The sequence below is a fragment of the Fistularia commersonii genome, chromosome 20 (genome assembly GCF_037954325.1).
Source record: "Fistularia commersonii isolate RoL2024-O1a breed Wild chromosome 20, RoL_Fcom_v1.0, whole genome shotgun sequence".
Classification (NCBI taxonomy): Eukaryota; Metazoa; Chordata; class Actinopteri; order Syngnathiformes; family Fistulariidae; genus Fistularia; species Fistularia commersonii.
Window position 1 is genome coordinate 5504407 of NC_141303.1, and position 25559 is coordinate 5529965.

Below are 25559 nucleotides of genomic sequence, written 5' to 3' on the forward strand. Positions count from 1 at the left end.
GTGATTGGTGGAACTCATAAGCCACGCCCATTTCCAGATACTTCCTGTGGACCGTGGAGTGCCACGGAGTTTTTAAGAAGTATAACCAGTGGTCACAGATCAACGGTTTTCTTTCAGAAAGTGGACTGAACCACTGAGTAGTGGACCGACAAAGAGGCCCAAGCTCTTCTGGCCTGCTACGCCTACAGAGGGGACTCCAGGCCTCGCAGAGGAACATAAATATTTTGGCCAAAAAAAGTAGGCGTTTAGCTAATGGTGAGGTTTTTCACACGGTGAAGCGGTGCAGGGAGAAAATTAAGATACTTCAACCTGTTTGATAGTCCATGGTTATTATTCCCACCATACAGAACATGAATCCTGCAACAAATTAGCTTTCTTACTGCCTGTGAGAATGCAAAAGCTAAAGGGTTTCCTCCGGAGGAGGCTACTTCCTTGAATGAAATTCGAGCTTCGATCTAAGAACTTTTCTTTCCGATAGTGTTTACCGGTGCTCGTAGCACATTTGCACTTTTTGCAACCCGTCTGCTTCCTTAGCGTTGCATCTCCGTACTTCCACTATTTCCCCATAACACGTTGTTTCAAGGAAACAACTCTGACATGGATCTTAAGAAAGAATGAGAACATCCCAAAGCATCGTGGAATTAGAAACCGATTTTCATATGGAAACTTGATCCCGATTTGCGAGGTCCGGGATCGTCACAAAATCTTGTGCCGAAACAGATCAGATTATTTCCGTGTGTATTCCGACTTTTGACATGAATCACTCAGGCTGCGTCTGTGATACGAGACATTCACCGAACAGCAACCGGGGAAGTTTTCCCCAGAAAAGATACTTGGGTTTCTACACAGTTTTGCTAACAAGATAAGATAAGCTATGATAACCCCATTGCATCCCGCCAACCGTTACCAAAGCTTTCCTGATGGAAGCGTCGATGAATACAGCTACGACGAGAGCTCGCAAGCTTTTTTTTTTTTTTTTTTTTGTCACTGTGGAGCTTCCCGAAAACCGTACGTCTTGATTCTCAGCCTCATCAGCGAATTTGATTTAGTTCAAGGGGAAAAGGATTGGTTGGTATGCAGAGAGAATTCGGGGGCCGGGGGGGGGACAAACCGCGTCGCTGAGGGTTTCTGTTGTCCAGCATACTTCCAGATTTCAAGAACGACTCTAATGAGTTTAATCAAGTTATCATAAACTGCAGGAATGAAGGAAAGAACTGTCGTGTTTCAATATAGGTCGATTTCTACCGCCGCTCTAGGAGAACATCCGCTGCTAGCCTGAAGAAGCTCATGTGTCAAGTTGTCAAGAGCTTTTCCTCGGTTTTCGCTGTGCATTCAGCCATTGGAAACAGTTGGTTCACTTAAAAATGTATGCATCTGATGCTCTCAGAGTATTTCTTCCCTTTTTCCCCCTCTTAAGATCTCTTTTCTCCATCGTACATTGTCCCTCCCCTCTGTTTGACCCCCACATCACGTCTCGTTACGACCACAAGCCCCCGTTTAGCGGTTTGTTTCCCTCCGTCTAACCATCCTCCTCTCCCGGGATTGTTGTGATTCATCTCCTCTTTCGCTTAGAAATTAAATGAATACGCTTGCATGACATACCATTATGTTTCGCTTCTCTTATCTCTTCCTCCTGTAAACAAAACATAGCTCTTTGTATTCTAACTAAATGGTAAATAATGTCCAAATCCTGAAAATCAGAGAAATAAATAAAATAGTGACTATTTTTCTTTTGTTTCAGATCAGCTCAGGTTCAATAATAACAATCATCGCATAAGAGATGATGCACGTCGTGTAAAAAAAAGGTTTGTTTTGGGTTTTTTTTTTTTTTCTTCGCAAGAACAACAAATAGAGTGACACTAGCAGAGGTAAGGGAGAGAAATCCATCCAGTTTCTCTTCAACGTCTTCCATACCGAGAAGAAGACATGAGCTCCACATTTATAATTGATCCGCCTCAGCTCCAGAAATATCCGGACAAGGGCTTGCCGGTGTGTGTGTGTGTGTGTGCTTAGAAAGCTTAGTGATAGACGGTAAACAGGTAAGAGGGTTCAGGGTAGGAAATGGGCTGAGTCACAGAGAGAGGCGGCGAGGAGGCCTTTCACCCTCAGCACTCAGCCGTGCCTCCCTGCGGCCCCTCAGCACCTCCACCTCACCGCAGGAGCATCGGCATTTAGCCGGTTCAAATTTGCATTCAGTTCATTGATGTAAAGAGGCGGAAGATGGGATTAAAATATTACGTAAAAGATCTGTTTCAGGCTGTGTTCAGAAGTGGCATCCCAGAATATAGATTTGTGTGTGTGTGTGTGTGTGTGTGTGTGTGTGTGTGTGAGGTCAGCAGAGGACATCACCCCCCTCTCACCTCATCAGGTTTTGTCATGCATGAAACATTTTAATCACACAGCCAGAATTAGCGCCGCCGCAAAAATGTTTTTAGCTTTTTATCCACAAGCCGCCTCGTCTGGTGAACTTCCGTTTTTACAAGCCCGGTTTCACGAGTAGGCGGGTTCGCATGGTGGCGGATTTTGTGATCATAATCCATATCAAATCTATAACATTAAAAAAAAAAAAATTAACTTGATTACTTCCTGGCAGGAGTCAATACGTCGTCATCTTGATAAAAATATATTGTTAGATTTCGGTTTAATCATCCTTTTTTTTGGCTTATCAAAATGTAAATATTATTGGGTATTTAGTAGGATTTAGCTCATAGATATTTTTTTTACCAACAAGTACAAGTACATATTTATAATATATGTTTTCAATTTTTAATTAGAGTTTATTTTATTTTCACTTTATTCTGTGTCGTCCTCTCGGTACAGCAAAACGGCAAATTCCTTGTAAGTGAAAACAATAAAGAATTTCTGATTCGGATTATAAACCCGGGAAAAAATATATATATATAAAAAAAAAAAAAAATCCCACTTTATTTCTTTTGTTCTAACATTATAGATGATGCATCAGGAAGCAGATCCCAAAAAGAAAAAAAAAAGGTGACCAGTCTGGACTCGGTGTGTGAGGGTGAATCATGAGAAAGGGTTCAAATCTGCTTTGTAGACTCTGACTTTTAGGATTTACAGCATGAAGATGTTTATTATGAGAGGTTTATCCATGGTGTACATGTTTTTCTTTGTTTTGTTTGTTTTTTAGAAAAGATCGACTAGTTATTTAACTCTCATCAGAGAACGGGGTGAGACACAGGCTTCGTCAAGATCTCATCCCCTCCGTTTTCCAATTTCGGTTGTAATTTTTGTACCAGCAACCTTCAGAAAACTGTAGCTTTACCCAATTAACCTTAATTTTTCAATTTAGATTACAGTGTATTTAACAAAATATACTGCTCAAAAAAATAAAGGGAACACTTGAACAACACAATGTAACTCCAAGTCAATCACACTTCTGTGAAATCATAGTGTCCACTCAGGAAGCAACACAGATTCATTTTGACTTGTTTTAAGGACATTACATCAAAGTTGGATCAGCCTGGAGTGTGTTTTTAATAATAATAATAATAATAATTTTACACTTTAATTTTGAGTGTGATTCCTAATCCAGACCTCCATGGGTTAATACATTAGATTTCCATTGATCATTTTTGTGTGATTTTGTTGTCAGCACATTCAACTGTGTAAAGAGCAAAGTATTTCATAAGAATATTTCATTCATTTAGATCTAGGATGTGTTTTTTTAAGTGTTCCCTTTATTTTTTTGAGCAGTGTATATGAATTCAACCAGAATGCTATATTTCTATCAGTTGTCCCCGTTGCATCCTTGTGGCAAAAACGTCCAGGGAACACGATAAAGACGATTCAATTTCCCCCAGTCTGTTTCCTCTAATTCATGTTTACATTTTAACATCTTCCTCCAGGAGACGGCTTCCTCCTGCGACGCCGAGCTCCTGTCTCTGCTGCTGGACGCCGGTCTCCTGGTGGGCTGCGTCACCTCCGCCCTCTACCCCCTGCTCAGCGCCCACATGCTGTCCCAGCAGCAGGAGGGAGGCTGGGACGTGGAAAAAGCCGCCGCCGAGTTACTGGCGGCCGGCCACAGGCCCGAGGCCGGCTCCCTGCTGCTGGCTCACCGCGGCGCCCATCAAGCTCAGTTCACCTTCAACTCCGCCTTGGCCGTTCTGAAAAAATGGCTCTGAGGGAAAGGTTACAAGAGGGAGGTGGAACGGCGTGTAGAGAGGAAGGGTTCGGCGAAGCGAGAGTTTGGAGCGCGGCCACGGACGGCGACCGTTTAGCAGCTAGGCGCGAGGAGAGCGGGACGGTGTCAAGAATTAGATTGGATCGAGATCTGAAGAAATCGGCGGAAAGGCGAGAATAGAAGCGATATCAGGCCATTCCGACGCATTCTGCTCTATAATTGGATTTTTGGTTCATCGGCTGTGGACGCTTCGACGGCGTCTGCCTTGAAGGAGTGATGTCTTTAATAACGAAACATGCTCGATTAGGAAAACGTAATCAGGAGACACAAACCCCGCTATCGCTCAATCATGAACAAACACGCACATCCAGAAATGCTATTTCTAATTTTTTCGATGTGTCCTAATCTTTGATGAAGTCATTGAATAGTTGCCAAAAAAAAAAAAAAAAGCTGTAGGCGAAAATTAGCCAATCAAGTGAAAGGTTTTAACGTCCAACAACTGGTACCCATTGTTTGCTCTCCTATTCATGTCTAATCAAATCAAGTCCTGCAAAGCAAAATGTATGAACAATTTAGCCTTGTATTTGCCTTGTGTGCCAAACTGGCATCACGGTCTATTTTACTCTATAAAATTCTGTCTCAGAATTTGAATAAAATAATAGTCAGCAAAGAATCACTAATTGTCTCCTTCATTGTTCCACTCTTGTCATCTTGAGCTACATTTGCGCCGCTTCTACCGAAAAGTCAACCGCTCTCTATTTTGTCCGTCTTTTTAAAAACACGGTGACGTTTCTTTGCGGTTGATTGTTTTCGAACTGAGTTGAGAATCTCGTTAATACATTGTTATTACTGTTTTACTATAGCGACCTCCGAGGGATATAGTTGCGGCGCTTTGACCCAGACATCGAAACTTGTAGGTTTGCTTGTGTTTTTTGTTCCGTTAGGTAGTGTTTTGTTGGATAAATGGTCTGGCTTTAGGAGTCCCCATCTCATTTTACTCTGAATCTGTAGCCATAAAATACAATTCTGGCTTTTTTTTCCCTCCCATATACTTGATATTTTAAAAATGCATTTTATTCATTTCTTTTTATTTTTAGGAGAGCAGCAAGAGAAATCTTTAACCGCATTTCTAAAATGAAACAGATAAAATGCTGTTGATAGAAACCCCCCCCCAACTTACAATAAACGTATCAAAGCAAAATAGACTTTGTTGAGCAAGAGGAGGAAATGCAGTGTGAACAATTTGTTGCATGCAATTTTATGATCGGTGGGAAATAAAAAAAGCGAGCTGTACCTCGTCATCATAGATTGAAGTGAAATCTATTTGACCAATAATGGGCCAATATTGTTCCCATATTTCATCTGTAACTTAGCCTCTATTATATATACAATGACTATAATCACAAAACTCCTGAATGGTTTTTAATATAATTGATGGATTTCCTTGAGGGGACTTTTCTTTGGATGACCCTGCGCTTCTGCTCCTGTGTAATTACACCAAAGTGAATTTTTTTTTTTTTTTTTTTTTTTTGTCCCATGAGTAGCCTACACCGTGGCCTCTTTTGAAGACCTGTCATTTGCAATTCCTCTAAGCGAGACCAAAATACGAATATATACTTTCAATATTGAAGAATGTTCCAGTGTAATGCCCTTTGGCAGGAAACATTTAAACCAGCTGCCGGAGTGGAGTAGCTTGTATCACTGACAGGCCAGAATTGAATAAAGGGCTGCGGCTCAGAGATATTTAACCTGACAGCAATATTTCTATGTTTCTAGCCCAGTCATGAGAAGTGGGTATAGATGGATGGGTGGGCTATATATCAAACTAGAGAGTGATAAATTTCCCTCTCTCTCGAACACACACACACACACACATATGCACATTAACTCCTACCTGTGGATAGGAAAAGAAGGAATGAAACATTACTCGACTCATGTACGAGCCAAATACCATTTTAGCCAAACATGATCTAAAGGGGCCTCTGTGGCCCTCGTCCACCCGCGCTAAGATGGCGGTTCTCCAGTCTTGTCTTTTTATTTGCTATCGATTACTTATGCTGCAGTCAGCGTCACGGGAGGGAGGATTCACCAGTCGGTTCCACCAACATTCACGTCTTGGCTATTTAGGGTCTCCAATGAACCTACTGCATGGTTTGGGAATAGCGGGAGGAAAGCGGGGAACCTGGAAGAAACCCACGCAGACATGGAGAGAGCGTGCAAACTCTCCATCGTGTTTCCTTAGAATTTTGAAAACAAATAAGCGCATTTATTTAAACTTGCAGAACAAATTGCAAAGATATGCAATTTATTATCATTGGCTTGTTGTATACTGGAGCTCATAAGGCACATATCGGGGCTGTCATTCGGAGAGATGCTGGGTTCACTCAGGATGGGTCGCCTGTCAATCAAAGGGCAATATATCTTCACCTTGTTAAAATAATAGCACGTGTCTTTTTTTCAAGTTATTCCGAAAATTATATGTTGACTAAGGAGTTGATTTTGCCCCCCAAAAATGTTGTCAAAAAATGGCTGAGGACACACACCCATTCACCCTCTCATCCACATGTCAATTAATATATTGCATGTTTTTTTGGCTTGCAGGGAGAAACCCAGCTAAATCGGCTTACTAGTATTACTACCGCTTCCGCTTTTGTTTTGGAAAAGACCTCAGTCTCCCGAGGATCCTGCCCTTCACTTCTTGGACCCCCCGACTGGGTGAGACATCACCACAGCGTGATAAGATTAGCACAAATCTGCAGAGATAAAAGATCGTGACACCGTTGTCCAACCGTCAAGCGCGACTCCAGGGACGGACGGCATTCGGCATCTTTAAGAAAGAGAGCGTACAAACGGTTAATTCCCTCTCCTCGGGCCAGTCGTGACCCCGCAAAATGAATTGAATTGGTGTCGCAGGAATTGACCCGAGGTTTTTCGGCGTCCGGTTTCGGGTCCCGGCCGCCGTGAAATCAACTCTTTGTGGTAAATTAACAAGATTACACGTGTCTCTGGAGTAATCAGTCCTGCAGTTGCTTAAAGCGGCGGTCGGCCCGATTGATCCCATAAACACCAAACCTTCGGCTTTTAATGTTTAAACAAAGAGGTTCATCTCGGATCTTCTATTTTTTGAATTTTTCTATTTATTTTTGAGGTGGGGGGGGGTCTTCAAATTTATATTTACCCAGGGGTTACTCAATAGACATGAGTAATTAAACGGCTGCGTGGGGAGGGAAGGGGAGACGAGAGCGGCGCTGCAAATTGCTGCGCAGGTTACAAAATAAAAAAAAAAAGAGCGTGAAAATATGTCGAAATCCCCGGAGGAGAAGACGGGGCAGCCCGGTGGAGCACCGAAACAGAAATGCACATGCACGCTAATAAGCGGAAGGATGAGAGTAGACAAAAAGTAGACGAGGAACGGGACAAAGTGGATTACCTCCGTTTGAAATACATGCGCGCGACACCTGAGGTACTTAGCGAATATCCTGTCGGCGGCTGTATCTTATTTGTCAGTTCCAGTTTTGAAGATTATATACAAAAAAAAAAAAAAAAATAATGGAAGCCTTTACTTTTATGTTTTATCTCCCTTGATTTTTTTTTCATCTTTTTTTTTTTTATGCCCTTTCCAGTTTAATCACTGTTTTTTCCCCCTTTGTTCTGCTCACCTGTTCTTTGCATCAGTTTTTTTATTTTTTTTCCTTTTTTTCCCAAGATAAGGATTGAAGATGCGATTGCCTTCTAATGACCGCCAGCAGCCCCGCAGACATGTGTTGCTCCTGCCATCTGGCAGGTTCTTGGCTGTCGCCTTCTTGATTTAAAACTCTCTGTTGACGTTAGGAGTTGACTGCACTCTTTATTCAAGTCGTAGCCCGAGGAGTTATCGCCTTCCCCACTTTCCTGCTTTTTACATTCGTCAACAGGGTCGTGTTCTGTTTTTGCTGAAGGTTAAGTCAGTCATGCAGAGAATCAGGCAATTTGTCTCCCTCGGGGGTTCATCCCGGAGTTTACATTTTTGTTCTAAGCAACTGCAGAATTTCCCCAATTTTTTTTTGTTCTCTCTTTTAGGTCTTTAATTTTGAAATTTTCTTGCTTTTTCCCTCCTAATTTATGAACCAAGACTAAAATTAACTTCAAAACCATTTAACTGTATTACTGTTTGAAAAATACCACTTGTCGGAGAATGTAAAATAGTATAATTTGGGGTAACAACCTTTTTTTATGGTCTTAATGATTATTCATAACCTGTTCGGTTCCACTTCTTATTAATTATTTATGGGTATTCATGCGTGGCTTCGGGTGGGTGCCGAAGACCTCCAGTCAACTATCTGCCCCAGGTGACTGAGGCTAAGACCGGAGAAGATGTATTATATATCATTCCTATATATATATATATATATATATATATATAAATTGCTAAATCTACAGCTGACTGGGCAGGAATATGGGATGCATGAGCTCTCCTGGCATGAATCCTGAAAAATACAGCACGGTTAAGAGTGACATCGGTAATGCTGTGGAATTTCCTACAAGTCAATATTAGAAAAAAGAGAGAGAGAGAGAATAAATTGGATTAAAAATCCTGCTAAACAAAAAAAATGCACCTGAAATTTTGCAAAAATTTTGCAAAAAAAAGTAACAACAGTAATAATAGGAACCAGGATAAATGAATTGAAGGGGTTTGGGGTTAAAAAAAAAAACACCTAAGAAATTTGAAAATATTTCTTGTTATTAATATTACGGAATAAAGCGTACCAGTTTGCACTTCACCACTCAGCAAGGAGGTCTCTGGTTCAAATCCTGTAAGGGGACTTTTTATGTGAAGTCTCCATGTTCCCTGGCTTCCTCACACACTCCGAAAACATGCCGGATCGTTCGAGACCCTAAAGGGTCCAGACGGGGCAATGAATCAGAACGCTTTATTGATCCTCGAGGGGGAAATTGCTCTTCGTAGCAGTGGCTGCTACTCACAGAGTACAGAAAAGAAATATGAGTATCAATATGAAAAGAAACAAAAATAAAACTCAATATGAATTTAAAACCAAACAAGTAGATAAAACCGATTAACAAGTGGATACATGGTAAATAGACAAATTCAAATAAATGAAATAAATAATAAAATAATAGAAATAAATAATAGACTAATGAAAAATAAATAATAAAATAATAAAAAATGAATAAGAAAATAAGAAAAAATAAATAAGAAAATGATAAAAATAAATAGAAAAATAATAAAAAAATAAATAGTAAAATAGTAAATATAATAAAACGATAAATGAAAATAAATGGAAAAAATCAAGGTACGAGTGGTTCTCCAGGTTGTATAGTCCCATGATGTGTGAATGAGAGGCTGAATAGTTGTATATCTATATTTTGCACCACGGTCAACTGTTCCTTGCTGGTTCCGGTCGAAACCGGCCTCTTTCCCAGTGACAGCCGGGATCAGCTTCGGCAAAGATAATGGCTGATGAATGAATAAATTCATTGAAAACGATTCAAGCATTTTCAACGCCTGTTTCTAAATGTAGTCTTTTCTTTCCCACTCAGTTCCATTGAGTACAATAACACAAGTAGATAACTCTTAATTCCAGATTATCTTGTTGCACGTAAAAGAATATTTAAGGATTTCTCAGATGTCCAGTATCCCCCGGATGTTTCCTTAGATCAGGTTGAAAAGAATTTTCCCATGTCTCAGTCTCCCAGTCCCCCTCAATGTATTCTATATGCATAATTTTACATTAAATCTTAAAATTCTCTTTTTTTAATTGAAGCTTTTAAGACCCTTTAATAGAGAGCGCTGAAGATTAAATAAAATTTTCCTCTCAGAGTGCAACACCCTCTTATCGCTAAGTGAGATGTACATTCACTTTCACCTTGATTTAGTGTGCAAGATGTTACCAAAACAGCTCTGCCTCACAGTGGTCACACAGCCACTTTTTGTTTGTTATTTCATTTACATATTTTTATTTTTTGCAGTTGTCTGCTTAACTCTAAACATCAAACACCCCCGCTGATAACATAGGACCCCCACTGATCATTTATGCTTAGTACTTGAAGTTTTTTTTACACTCTTGTTATCCTTTGCATCGCATTAATGAGATTATCTTTTTCCAGTGAAAAAAAAAAGAAAGAATACTTCTCTCTCTCACTCTCGCTCTCTCTCCCCTTTTCTCTCTTTATTCAAGTAGTGACATTGAGCACCATATTATAAATGGGAAATGTGTGTTAATTGTTGTAATCATTTTTAAAAAGTAGAAATAAATTTACTTGGACTGATGTTTTTAATGAAGCTCTTTAACTTTATCATTTCTGAAGAAAGTACTAACAGGTGCCGGCATCTTTGACAAATTCTTTTTGAACACCCAGGTCTTCATTAACATGAAGACCTGGGTGTTCATTAAAATGAATTATGCTTCTGTTTTTATTTTTTTTTTAGACATAAATGACCACTTTTCAACTCTTTTCCTTCACTCCCACAGAAAAAAAAAGTTTTTGTAAACAACAGAGAAAAGGGTTACTTTTTTGCATTTTAATTGATGTTTTCATTTCCATCTTAACTAGCTTGGATAATGTTATGAATGCAATGCAGTTTAAACTCTGGCCAAGGCAGCAGCCATTAAGGCTTTCTATCAGTTTCAATTTTCTTCCACGTCATAGCAGAAATTATATTGTTTCCTTCAAGAATCAGCTTTACTTGATTTTATTATGGAAGTTGTGAACTTGAGATATCAGTGATTGAGGCAAACAATAGCAGGCTGCCTGTTCTGTGCTACTGTGCACGTTTCTGTGTAGAATTAAAGAGTTATCACATAAAGAGAGATTATTAACAATGAATATATATATGTATATATGTATATATGAATATATATATGTATATATATATGTATATATGCACAGACACATATACACACATATATCTATTTATTATGTGCCCCAGGTGACAAAGGCTAGGACTGTACCTTTAAGTATATTCACATATGTATAAATATATATATATATATATATATATATATATAGATAGATGTGTGTGTGTGTTTGTCTATAGATAAATTGCTACATCTACGGCCGACCAGCCTGGAATATTGGATGCTTGAGCTTTCCCACCCAGACACTACAGCACAGTTAAGGATGACGTTGGTAATGCTGCAGCATTTTCTGCTGATAAGTATTAGAAAAAAAAACAAAAACAAAAGAGAATAAATTAGATTTTGAAACACACAAAATAAAACCATTACACTTTAAATCTGTGAATACTTCCCAAAACTTCAAAGAGGTAGTTTAAAAAAAAAAAACGTGAACAATAATAGAAAAAGATAAATTAATTGATAATGAAAATGGAAATATTTCTTAAAAAAAAAAAAAAGTCCAAGAAATGTTGTAAATATTGCTTAATTTTTAAAATAGTTTCTGGAAACAGGATGGGGGAGCGGTCAGTGCTTCTGCCTCACAGCAAGAAGGTCTGAGGTTTAATTCTAACGGCGGATTTCTCTGTTTAAACGTAAATTAATCCCAAGACTGAATTCAGAGAATGATGGTTGTTATGCTGTTATGGGAAACTTACACCGTCATGATGGATTTCAATTTTTTCAATTTGAAATTCGCAAATTGGATCGTCCCACTTTGTGAATTCTTCATCCTTTTTGCCCTCCCAGGATTTTTTTGTCCTTATAAATAACCGTGTATATAATGCAGGTTTCCAGCTGCGTGCGCTGCAGCTCGATCTATTCAGACCCCCCTCTCCGCCCCCCGGGAGAAGTTGAATGAGGGATCTCGGCGGCTAAAGACAGGTTAATGCTTTGTAATGAAGCATTTAACGTGCACACACGTGTCCTCGATGCAGGGAAAGGAGACAAAGCAGGAAGAAAATAGTCCAAGAAATCACTCACATACTAGATCTTGTCAACAGCCTGAAACCTGGGAAATCATTCACTCTCCAAGGTCATGTTTCAGAGCTATACCTTTATTTTTAAACCCATCCTTCCAGTCACTCCTGTACCGCCATCGTAAGAAAATACATCAATCGAAAGGAGAGAGCTTGTTTTTTAAAAATGGAAAGAGCAGAGGGAGAAAGGCAGAGGTGTAAGGGTCAGAAAATCTGCCAAAATAGGATGTGAGTGAAGGTCGGGTTTGCAGCCGACTGTAATTACTGATCTATCTGTTGGAAAAAAAAATGGCTCCAATTTCCTCCCTTTTTCTCCAAATAGTGAATAGTGAAATAGTGAATCAGCGGCTCTCGTATTACAAGATACAGCAGGAAACGTTTTTTTATTTGTTTGCTGTATTGAAGGTCTGTGGACTGATCTTTCAAAGATAAGATAGACAATTGGACACATTTGTTTTCTCCATTGGTACAAGGTTTTGGACTCAGACGTCGGCCATCTGAAAAAGTGGCTTAATCCACTTAATCCACGTAAAAATTTGGGTTAAGTATCTTCAGCTTTACTCCCACCGAAGCCCTTCACCTTCCCATCGCAGTCTAAAACACTCAAAGCTCCTCAAACCCTTGGAACATCACGCAAACATTTTAACACTTGTATAAAGCGAAGGAAGTACAATTTTTTGGTCGATTTCAGTGTTTAAAAACTGACCAAGTCCTGATAAGAGACTGAAAATAGTCTGACTTCAATGAATTAAAAGAGAATCATTAGATGGAAAATCACTGGTGATGTTTTAAGAGGTATAACCTCTTGAAATGAGCCAAAAGCTAAGGATCTGCGGTAACGCCAAAAAATGCAAGTTTTGTATTTGGAAAGGAGAGGGTGGAGTGGGCATCTTGTTTACACGAATCAATGAATCATCTGTGGTAAGTATTTATGAGACTAACTTTTATTATCTTTAATTTAAAACAAAACATGTGATAAATTAAGGATACATGTATTCTATGTTATCATAGTACAGTGATTCTAAAACATCATTCAGACTATCTATAATTGCCCCTCTATTGGATGTTGCTTTAGAGAATATGTGCATGTATTTTCTGTAAATAAATCCTTCAATCATTTAATATTTTTGACGTTACTTTCAGTCACAGGGCTGCTTTTTGCCAAATGGCATTGGTGAACTGAAAATCAGGGTATTTTTTTTGCAATCGTGATGAGCGCAGTGCCGGCAGAGTGGAGCCCAGAACTTAACTTGATGATCATCTCTTCGCAGCGGCATTTCTAAAAGCCCATGCAACTCCTTGCAAAACCGAAAGCTGCAGGAAAAGATGTCACAACAGACTTTAACTCTTTTTGATTTTTTTTTTTTTTTTTTAAATTGCCCAGCGGCATACGCTTCCTTTCAGATGTTTGGAGATGGCAGAATTAGGCCAATCATTGCACAGCTCAAAAGGAAATTGACAGCTGATTCCAGAATGAATCACAGTCGCTGTGGAAATATGTAAGTTTTTGTCCCGGAGCTTCAAGGAACTCCGACGGATTGTAACATTTAATAATAGATCAATATCCTGCGTTTTTGGCAGCGATTTTATAAAAACACTTGTATGATCAGAACTGCGAGGATTATAGGAGAAATAAAACAGACTGCACACTGCATTATGCTAACTGCTTCAAAGAGACGAGGCAAGATGAGGTCGTGATATCAAATAAACGTACTTAGATGAAAACTTGCACTCTGTTGAAGTTGCCATAAAAGCTGTTTTCTGACAAGATAAAAATGTACAAAATTAATCCTTCGCATATGTTGTCGTGCCGACCTATTATTTCTTTTCTTGAAGACGTTCCCCCTCTTATCCGATAGGCTACAGTTCCAGTAGGTAGAGTCGGGCGTTGGTCCAAGTTAAGATAAGTTTTGCAGCAATGTTGTCAGATTGTTACATTTGGGGAATAAAAGTATGAATTCCCAGTATCAACCTAAGTAAGTGTCTAAGAAGAAACACCTTTTTTATTACATTCAGTCACACAGAGATCGCAATGTCAGTGAAATTTGACTCCCCTTCTTATGTCCCTACACTGGCTCCCGGTAGCCGCCCAAGTTCAAGTCCCCGGTGCTCGCCTACCGGGCAGCGAACGGTACGGCCCCGTCTTATCTCCAGGATACGGTCAATCCACGCGTCCCGACCCGTCCCCTCCGATCTGCCACCTCTGGGCGACCGTCCACCCCATCACTCAATGCCCCCGATTGCCGATCGAACCGGTCTCGGCTCTTCTGGGTCTCGGCTCCTCAGTGGTGGAAAGAACTCCCAAAAAATGGAAAAAGGTAAAAACAACGGGGTCGCTGCCCATCTTTCTCCGTGAGCTGAGAACATACCTCTTCACCAAGCACTACCCTACTTATCCCACTTGGCGCCCAACCCTCCTGCCAAAAAAAAAAAAAAAAAGGATGAAATGAATGTATGTATGTATGTATGTGGTTCTGAGATGGTTATTTGGTTGAGTGGTCATTTCTGACTTCTGACTTCTTGTAAGTCGGTTTGGATAAAAGCGTCTTGCAGATGACTATAATGTAAAGTAATGTAACTATTGCCTTTAACCCATTGGGGGCAGAAGGCAGCTACTGAACAGCGCCATGGGAGCAGTAAGGGTTCAGTGCCGTGATGGTCATGGATGGACCTCACATGTTCCATACCTTTGCGGATGAGGGGCGGCCCTTGTGTGGGCGCTCTTGCACGTGTGAGCACAATTTGTTTGACGCACCGACAGTGGAAGTGGGCAGGCGGGGTGGAGGTGCGTAACTTGTTGTAATGCTCCTTGTCGTTGACAGGTCCCTCTGGTGGAAAAAGAGTGCCGTCAAGGAAAAAGGGAGCGTTTGTTGTGTTTTGACCTAAATTGGGCCAGTTTAACGTTTAGCGCGTCACGGGGATGACAAGGACGGTCCGCATCAAGCCGTCCGGTTCAATCCCTTTTAAACATCAGTGAAATGTGTTACATTTCTTAAGATCCTTAGTGGCGGGCTGCTTTTTGAGTATTATTGAAACGCCCGTTTAAAACTTCATAGCCTTTTTATGTTGTTGTTTGTGTTTGTCAATCACGTGTTCCCCCTTTCGTGTGCTAACGGTTCTGACCACCTCCTCTATGTGGGTCCGTCAAGTCGTACGTCCAAAAAAAAACACGATTTGTTTCATCTTATTGAGTACGTGTCCTTGCTGCTATTTGCTCTCTGCTTTCACTAGAGACTTAGCAAGTTATTTTAGAGTCCGTTATTTGATTTTGTCCGGTGCATTTCACCCTTGCTGCAAGACTTAGCAAGTTTTCTTTTTGGGATATGGTGACAGCTTGACCCGAGTGTTCTGATATTAAAAGATTTTACAGGAATTTTTCCTCTGCCTGTGCATTTTTGACCCACAATTGTCCGGCGGTGTTCGCTTGCCCGTCCGTCACAAATGTCTTGCTCAACAACCCTTCGACAGGAGCTGGGAATCAAACCAGGAAAGCTCAATCCCCCTGCGCCAAGCACAATAAGTCAGAATAGATACCTGAACAAGTGGTCATAAGGCTCATCCATTGCCTGCATCTAGTGTTTAAGACCTCATCATATTTGGACAGAACCTTTCTCCCACATGCAGCTCCCCGGACAGATCACACACACACACACACACCAGATCCATCTGCTCCCTGCAAGCCACCTTGAGAGATCCACAAGCGAAACCTTTCCCTGGCGACTGCCGCCAACTTGCAGGTTTCTTTTGTTCTTCACGATCCATACACTAGCCTTTAAATGTTAGATTCCACCTCACGTGAGGCCTTGGAATTCATACTTTTGTTTCCAGAATGACTCGCACATAATGACATGATGACACAATGACATCACCTCCCCTATTCAGCCGAGTTGATAATAATGAGTTGATCTGCGAGTTGAAAAACAGCTCACTTATAACACCTTAACTTGGACCAACGAGCAACCGCAACAGTTGTATGCTAGGACTGAAGAAGCCTCTTGGATGGGAGGATCAACATCCTCATGAAAATAAACAACAGTCCAGTTGCCATGACAACATTCGACGACGATAAACAACAACCCAGATGACCGAAAACCTTCGCAGATGAGGCGCAGATTCGTCGATGAGTTCCGTTTCACGCACACAACAACAGATCATGCTTCTTTGCAGGGGCACGGGTGTTCACATCCCATAAGTCTTCACCGACCGACGCACGCTTCCAAAAGTGGCGGCGTGTTCGTTGGAGAGAGGGGCGGGAGAGAAGAGCGCCAGGTGAGAGTGGGAGACAAGCTACCGTAATGACAGAGAGGCATTTTAAGAGAGAGCTGGAGCACAGAGCGAACTGAAGACACGAATATAAAGAGAAAATAGAGGATGTGAACTGAACAGATCACCAAACTCAATATGAGCAGCGGAGAAATGTTTTCTTATATTGCTTCTTTTGGAAAGAATGAATTGTGCAGTCTTTTTTTTTTTTTTTTTCTGGAGAGGGGGTGGAAAGGAATAAAAACGCTCACAGAGAGTGGAAGTGTTGACAGGGTGTATTCGTTATAACTTTTGTTTAGAATATAACAGTTTTCATAGTGTGTCTTCTTATTTATGTAATATTTTTATTCTCCAAGGGGTATTTTTCATGCTACTTTCTTTTCCGTAAAGGACGTTTTTTAAATAGAAAATCAAATGTGTTTAATATTCGATGACAAACCGGACAAGTCATTCAGCAGAGGGTCGATTCACGAAATATGAGTTATTATGGGAGGTGAATAGATCTCGGTATTCCTCCCGGGATATCAAATAAACTAGGCTGTTGGGAGAAACTAGTGAAAATTATGCACGGGATAAGAAAGTTTCTGCACGATGAAACGGAGCAGATGCATGGAGCTTAAAAGCATCACTGAGTGTAAACACCCCCCACCCCCACCCAGCCACTTCAATGACTATCGGATTTTTATTTTTTATTTCGGAAAATATGACACTGTCAGATATAGTACATGAAAACATGAAGTTCCCCACTCCAAAGGTGCTTGAAGTACATATAAAAGCAAAACTGGATTCTACAGCTTCTGAAGTCTTTGTTTCATATATTAAATATGCCCTTATGAAATATGCATGTGTTAACAAGATACAACTGAAAAAAAGTCCTCCCAAATAAGTGTCTATAAAACACAACGCCCGTTGGATTGTTGTTCCGCGACCTCTCCCGCGCTCACCTGTGCCGCCGCGAGTCGACTAGACTCCGGTCAAACTAATCTGCAATGAATCAGAGTGTTATAACCGCCGGGAGGTTTGCTCTGCCACTGAACACACTGCGGTTCCTTCAAGCCCAAGTGGATCTAAATTTGTTTTCACGCTAAATTCTCAGCCAATGTTCTTTTTTCTTTTGCCTTGGACACATTTGGCATTAGTTCCAGTTCCACGTGGCACTTTGCAAAGGACCGTCCGAACTAGAATCAGCGATATTGTCCGGGGGTTTTGGCTCCGGCTGACAGCAACACCCGATAATGGCATGAAGGTAAACAATGACTGGACAATAACTTATTAAAACAAAATACGGAATGCAGAGTGCGATGTCTTTTTATATGATAAGGTGATAATCCGCATGAAACATTCGGGAATTCGATTTAGAAAGTTAAATTCAGTGATGAACATGCACGGATGTTATTAATGTGAGGTGTTGTGGAGATTTATGTGTTAATTTGAAGGCTTTTTGGCGATCACCGTGTTCGGCGATCTGTACCTCCTCACAGAGAGGAGAAGGGAGGACAGATTGTATCTGGGGATTGACGGATCATCGGTGATGTTTACCAGCCCGTTTCTTAACTCTAGAAGAGTCGAAGACTTTAACAGAGGGCAGGTTAGAACCTTCGGTTCTTTCTGCCCTCGTGATTGTCCGTTCCAGTCTGTTAGTGACCAGATGATATGACAGAAGTGTAAAACTGAATCCGCAGCTCTTGAGGCAGGTTGAAGTACATCCTCTGGTGGACTCTGCAAACTTTTGCTAACAGTGCCCTTCCATCCTGACCGCCTGCGTCTGGACCACGTCTCCGGTTGATACTGGTAAATGTCTGACAAAAAATTTGGTAATTCACCTGTAGGATTTGTACACCCTATGGTGCTAAATTTTCCACATTTTCTAGATTTAGGGAAATCTAGACATGAGTAAATGCTCAGATTTTCTATAATCTATCTTAAAAGACTGAATTCCCTAAATTGCAGCTGTGCTCTGTTATTTCGGATGCATTGTGCGCTTGTACTTTTAGCTGCAATTGGAGTAAAAGGGCACTCTGTGGATGGTCAGTTGATGGTAGTTTTCTACAAAAGTCCCCTTTTCACAAAACTCTTGGTAGAGGCTGCTACTGTAGTCAACCAGGCTCTCCCTGGGAAAGAAGAGCATTTCCTTCCAGTCTATTCCACCAGTCTTGGTTATATCTTGGTCAGGCATTAGGCAGAATGAATCACCGCGACTGATCTTTCATCCAAATATCTCTCTTTGCGTAATTAAAAGACTCACCACATGGCCAAAGCCCAATAATAAACCATGAAATTTGAAGATTCTTCCTTCTTTGTAAATCTACAGCCTCAATCCCTCTGATCCCCTTTGCATCCAACTCGACTTAATTCATATCTACCATCCTTAAATGTCACCACGTTTTGATTTAAGTGTAGCTAAAAGCCGAAAACCTGCGAGAAAAATAAGAAGCAGTCCTATTCTGCTGAGATAACTTTGTTCCAACCTCTTAGAGCTGTTTATGCAGACTCACCGTGAGCATATGCGAGTGTTCCGCAAATAATTCCACATAATGATGGACAAACTGGAGATAACCCGAGACCGCAGCGCCGGGCAGAAACAACAGGTGTTTATTTTTCCCAGGGATTCGAGGCAGAGCAGAATGAGCAATCAGTTACCATGGTGATAGCAAAAGAGGTGAAGTAGAGCGCAGAGCACTTTTGTTTGGAGAGTGTCACTTACAGGCATTGATGATAAGGGCTGCTGCCGGGGTAAACAACATCAGAGTGTTAAACTACTACGAGAACCGGGCACTCTAGCGGATCAGATTGTTCCCTCTAATACATTTTCTTTTAATGCCCCCTTTTTGGTTTTAGTTTAAAAAAAAATAAAATCCCCCCCCCCTTCTAACCTCCCCTTCCAGCCGTAGCCTCTGTCCTCTTACATCCATCAAAATAGTTTACCTGGATCTCTCTCGAGACCCCGTGGGTGTCTCGCCAACTTCCAGGTGAATTAAGAGAATTGCTGTGACCATAGCAACAGCCAGAAAAAAAAAAAAAAAAAAAAAACCCAAACAACTTTCAGCCATGTTCCAGCCAGGGTGGGCATTATGATTAAATGTATGTATTTTTGAAGACATTTCCTTTTTTTTGTGACGCCTCTTAATTGGTACTTCCATAATGTCGCCACATGCTGTTTGTTTGTCGTTCCGTCTCACGATGAATGAAGGTCGCACCGCGAGCAGAGAGGTCACCCGGCTCGCTCTGCTCAATGATTCTCCGGCTTTTACGATGGTGGAGAGCAAGGAAATGGCAGAAGGACCCCGATGGTAATGAATGAAAGAAAGGTACATCAAATGGATAACACGATCGGTAAAAGCAAAGTGAACAAACGGCGAGGTGTGTTGAAATCTTCTGTGGTTCTTGCGGTTTCCGGTTGAGTGGGAGTGGGAGTGGGAGTGGGAGTCTAATTCTTTCTCAATGCTTCCTCTATTAAGACCTTTCTGTTTAATATTTAGCCGCATCTCACTCTTCATCAAAAGACTTCCAGTCTTTCATTCCTTTTACCTTTGTTTTTTTTGATCATGACAAAGAGAATATAATCATTAGATATCAGCCAGCAATAGAAATGCTGTCCATGTAGACCATACAATAAAGAGCTGCTATTATTGCTGATTATAAAAACCAACTAATGCTACAAATTAATATGCTGCACACGTGTCAGAAAAATATTCGGCCACTGATATATTTGAATTTATCAGTTTATGCGTTCGGTTTTGTTTTTTTTGTTTTTTTTTCCAAGGAGCCTCTCACAGCACCAAGCAAATTGTAAATGATTGTAGTTGTAGGCAATAGTTATTGATAGTGATCCACAGACGTCACCTCTCGTGACCTTCAGTCACCTTGGAAACTCACAGACGACCCCGGTGCCCTTCATTGGCCGGTTTCTGCATAAGCGTCTGTGCTCAAATAAAAGCAGTGTGAAAAAACCCAATATTTGTATTCAGTGTGAATTTTAGAGCTTCTGATGTTACTTCTGTCATTTGTCTGATCATATGGGTCCCTTTTTGCTCAAATATAGAAAACAAAAAAAACAAACAAAAAAAATTGAATAAATATGCAAACCGTTTCCAAAACTTGCGATTTCATTCCCTAACTTTGATTTTTTTTTTTTTTTTTCTCTGGTGGTATAAAGAATCCAGATCCTGCCCACTCTCCTTTTTGAAGGTCTGATTTAAATTCAGCGTCTGCATCGGCGTCTGGGTCATTGTGACCCACGGTTATAACGTTTCATTTGTCCCCACAGTCCACGTGAGCGTTTTCTTCTCTCCGTGGGTTGTTGATTTCAGAGGTCTGGGCATGACTGGAGACAGTTTTCTTGTCACAGGTGTCACAGTCGCTGCCATTTTCTGTGACACTAATCTCCCCATGCCTCTGCGGTTCTCCGCCTGATTGTTGACTTTGACAGTTCTTCCCCCTTTATTCCCCTTCAATAAGTGGACTTTTTAGAAGTTTTTCTTTTTTTAGTTCAGTCAAACATGGTCTTATATACCTTAAACACCAGGTGACTCAGAGTTTGTCACAGGAGATGAAGGGAAATGTCAGTTCATGAAAGCTACAGAAATCAAACATCCCCTCCGCGGCATTATTAGTTTATTCACATTTTCGTGAGTCCCATCAAAAGTAAAGGATGTATTGCAATTTCAGAACCACCGTTGCCCCTGGAAACTGATGCAATTCCTTTTCCTGCCATCACAGACAAACATTCATCATTCATGACACCTGAATACACCTTTATGAAAATACACAGCAGTAAAATAAACCATCATATTTGTAATCCGTTCTGTTCTACAGGCCATCAGTCACTGAAATGCTGAGTATTGCAATTAGGGATGCCATAGAGTCATGTCAATGTACCCTATTATTTCTGTTTACTTCTGCTGATCAGGAAGTTTATACATCTGAGGGTTATGTTAACACTTTTATATCACATCGCTGTTATAAATCAGCACATCTTTATATTTTCAGACCATCTATTGATGTGCTCAAGCAGGATCAGGCTGCCAGAGCTCGGCAAAGGCTGAGACCACAGGGATTCAAAACTGTATTTTCCCCCCCGTATTTACAAATCCTGTTCGATACCAGGGAAATCAAAAGCAGTCGGATAAAGGAGGAAGAAAAGAAACGAGAAAAAAAGCATTGATGACAAAATGATTTACTGTGGCTTTTTTTTTTGTTTGCGTTTTTCACAAATAGGGTGTTGATTAGATTTGAGAGCTCTAATTGAGAGCACAAGGATTGATATAGTCTTCCAGTGATCAATTAAGTCAAGATCTGAGGCAATTTCTGTACTTGTTTATTCATTCCCTATTTTTTGTTATTTATTTTTTTTGTAACGTTGCCCTTTTCAATACATCAATATTAAATGACAAGCGCACTAATGAATAGCACCTTTACCTGTCCTACAGGGAAACTCAATTTCCTCTGTAGCAAACATGTTAAGAAGTAAACATTGAGAATTATAGTCCAATCCCACCCTCAATGAACCTTTGCGACTCTCTTCATACACAATCAGTATGCCAATAAACGCAATAACCTAAAAGCTCTCTGTCAATTTTCTTATGCCATTTCATTGCCGTGGTAACAGAACACAAACACACAAGCCTAATTTTCCTGTATTCTCTGTGCTCTTTTTGGGTTTGTAGCTGGATGCAAGTATATAGCGCTTTTATATCTTCCGATTGAAGAAGTAAAAGTGCATGGCACTGACTGGGATGTAAAAGCCTGTTTGTACAGAAGAAGAGCACGATAAAAACATAAAAATAATATTTCCTGCTTGGACGGATATTTTGGAATCACTTTATGAACGGGTTTATCAACGGTTCACTTATGTTTTAATTTATATAAATGTATATTTACACATAAATGTATAGATGTGTATAAAGAGTAACTTTAAATTATTCATTTGGATAACTGTCATAGAGCTTCAAAAAACCCTCCTATTTAATCCATTTATAATTCCCCATTCACATTATTTTAGTTTTAAGCTTTTTTTAAATAATGCCTTTTCAAATGGTTAATGGTTAAACATGTTGAGCGCCTATAATAGCTCAATTTAAATAGCTGATTCTTCAAGTTCCAGTGTTTATGAATAACAAACACCCAACACGTTTAGAAATCAAAACTACATAAATGCCTGCTTGCCTTTTCACTGCCATTTTGACTTGGTTTGTTATATAATTTATCAGCCATTAATATTGTCACAGGGCAGTAAAAGTAAGGGAAAACAGCAGAAGAATGTGTGTGTGTGTGTGTGTGTGTGTGTGTGTGTGTGTGTGTGCTAATTGGGTAAGTGTTGTAAGTTTGACGAAAAAGAGGAAGAAGAAGACAAAGACTACAGGGGATTTAGGAGGGTTTCAGAGTGAAATTTTAATTTCTTATCGGCTGCAATTTATTATATTGTTGAGAGCCGTGGGTTTTCCTCTTGAGAAACTACCAGGCAGTAGCATTACTCATTTCCTTTTATTTTGAACATGCCAAATGCGCAACCAGTCATTGGCTTCCATTCCGGTTTGAGCAACCTCATCCCAGCAGACCCCCCCAGACGCCACGATATTATCAAAAATTAGTAATAGCAACATAACAATGCAGCCTCAGGGGGGCACAGGTCAGTGTCTCCCTGAGCCGGTCCAAAGCCCGGATAAATGGAGAGGGTTGCGTCAGGAAGGGCATCTGGCGTAAAAAACTTGTGCCAAAACCAAGTGCGAATTTAATCTCATACCAGACTGGTCGAGGCCCAGGTAAACAACAACTGCCATTGGTGCCGATAACCTACGGAGTACTAGTGGATATTGGGCTACTGTGGGTCGAAGAAGGAGAAGAGGAAGAAGTGTTTGGAAGCAGAGAGAAAAGAGGAAAAGGAAAGACCCTGGGACTGGAGTAGGGACTTTGAATATCCGGACTATGACAGGAAAAGGTAAAGAGTTGGTTGACATGATGCAGAGAAGGAAGGTGGATATACTGTGTGTCCAGGAGACCAGGTGGAAAGGTAATAAGGCTTGACGCTTAGGAGCAGGTTTTAAGATTGTGCTGACAGGAAGAGAATTGGAGTAGGAGTTATCTTGAAGGAGGAGTTTTTGAGGAATGTCCTGGAGGTGAAAATAATGTCAGATACACTTGTGAGTCTGAAACTGGAAATTGAAGGTGTGATGCTCATTGTTGTTAGTGCCTATGCCCCACAGGTGGGATGTGAGTTTGAGGAGAAGTAGAAGTTCTAGAATGAGTTAGATGAAGTGATGCAGAATATTCCCAGAAATGAGCGGGTGGTCATTGGTGCAGACTTCAATGGACATGTTGGTGAAAGCAATAGAGGGGATGACGAAGTGATGGACAGGTTTGGTATCTGGGATCGGAACGCAGAGGGACAGATGGTGATAGGTTTTGTAAAAAGGATAGAAATAGCTGTAGTGAATACTTTTTTTTCCAGAAAAGAAAGGAACGTAGGGTAACTTATAAGAGCGGAGGTAGATGCATACAGGTATACTACATCTTGTATAGACAAGGTAATTTGAAAGCGATCAGAGACTGCGAAGTAGTTGTAGGTGAGAGTGTAGCCAGACAGCATAGGATGGTGGTTTGTAGGTTGACTCTGGTGACAAGGAAGATCAAGAGGACAAAGGCAGAGCAGAGGACAAAGTGGTGGAAGCTGAAAAGGGAGAAGTATTGTATAGTTTTCAGGGAGGAGTTGAGAAAGGCTCTGGGTGGTCAGGGAGCGCTTCCAAATGATTGGACAACTACAGCTAATGTTATCTGGGAGACAGGTAGGAGAGTACTCTGAGCCATACAATGAAGTTATGGGAAAGAGTAGTGGAGTCTAGACTGAGAGCAGAAGTCAGCATTTCTGAGCAACAGTATGGCTTCATGCCTTGAAAGAGAACAAAGATGCAGTATTTGCTTTAAGAATGCTAACAGAGCTTTTGTAGACTTAGAAAAAGCATACGACAGATTGCTGAGAGGAAACTGGTATTTTATGAGGAAGACTGGAGTGGCAAAGAAGTTTGTTAGACTGGTGCAGGACATGTATGCTAGGTGTGAGACAGTGGTGCGGTGTGCTGTAGGTGTAACAGAGAAGTTCAAGGTGGTGGTGGGACTTCATCTGTGCCCCTTCTTGTTTGCAGTGGTGATGGACTGGCTGACAGATGAGGTTAGACAGGAATCTCAATGGACCATGATGTTTGCAGATGGCATAATACGGTAATATATCCTTTATTAATCCTCGAAGGGAAATCTGTTCTCTGCAATTAAACCATTATGGATGAACCATAAGCAGTAGGATGCCTTTGACCAGCAAGGGATTCAGCATCTTGCTCAACAACACTTCTACACAATAGGAGGATGTATGTCGGGTTTCAAAGACGAGCGCTCTACCTCCTGCGCCATGTATGCGTTGGAAAGAGAGGTAAATGAAGGTTTGTCACAGCGAGACAAATTATATGTGAGTGAATGAGAGGAACCTGGATGGAACGGTGAGGCTACAAGGAGGGGAGATCAAGATGTGGGAAGGTTTCAAGTACTTAGGGTCAACAGTCCAGAGCAGCGGAGAGTGTGGAAAAGAACTAAAAAAACGGTTCCAAGTAGACTGGAATGGGTGGAGAAAAGTGTTAGGGGTCCTATGTGATAGAAGACTATTAGCCAGAATGAAAGCAAAGGTGTACAAGACATTGGTGAGACCAGCGATGCTATATGGCCTGGAAACTGTTACAATGATGAAAAGACAGGAGGTCGCAGAGATGAAGATGTTGATGTTCTCTTTTGGAGTGACAAAGATGGATAGGATCAGGAATGAGTCCATCAGAGGGACAGGCCATGTTAGATGATTTGGAGAGTAGGTCAGAGAAGCCCGACTGAGATGGTTCGGTCATGTTCAGAGGAGGGATAGTGAATATATTGGTAGACGGATGTTGGAATTGGAGCTGCTAGGCAGGAGGTCTAGAGGAAGACCAAAGAGAAGATTTATGGACGTAGTGAGAGAGGATATAAAGTTAGTTGGTGTGAGAGAGGAGGATACAGAGAATAGGGTTCGATGGAAAAGGTTTTCCGAAGGGAAAAGCCGAAAGGAAAAGAAGAACACATTGATACTCACTTGCTCCTGACAATAAATGAATCAACAAATAAACCTTAAATAGTTGTCAATTATTTTCATCACTAACGACAGCTCGAATACATAAATAAAGAAGATAGTTACTAAAAAAATGTAATTCTCTAAGTAGTTATAAGCCATATTTCAGGTGTGACCCGACTGTACTAGATATTCATGGTTAG

The 25559-nt window shown here is 40.7% G+C and overlaps 1 protein-coding gene across 2 annotated transcripts in view; it reads left to right on the plus strand.

Moving 5' to 3' along the window:
- The window catches only part of nbas (NBAS subunit of NRZ tethering complex), a 167784-nt gene extending 162361 nt beyond the window's left edge, over positions 1-5423 (plus strand). For both annotated transcript variants that reach the window (XM_086167558.1, XM_086167559.1), the window contains exon 53: positions 3867-5423. In XM_086167558.1, coding sequence (XP_086023684.1) covers positions 3867-4142 — 276 coding nt within the window. In that variant the 3' untranslated portion in view covers positions 4143-5423. The remainder of the gene's footprint in view (positions 1-3866) is intronic.
- Positions 5424-25559: the final 20136 nt, after the last annotated feature.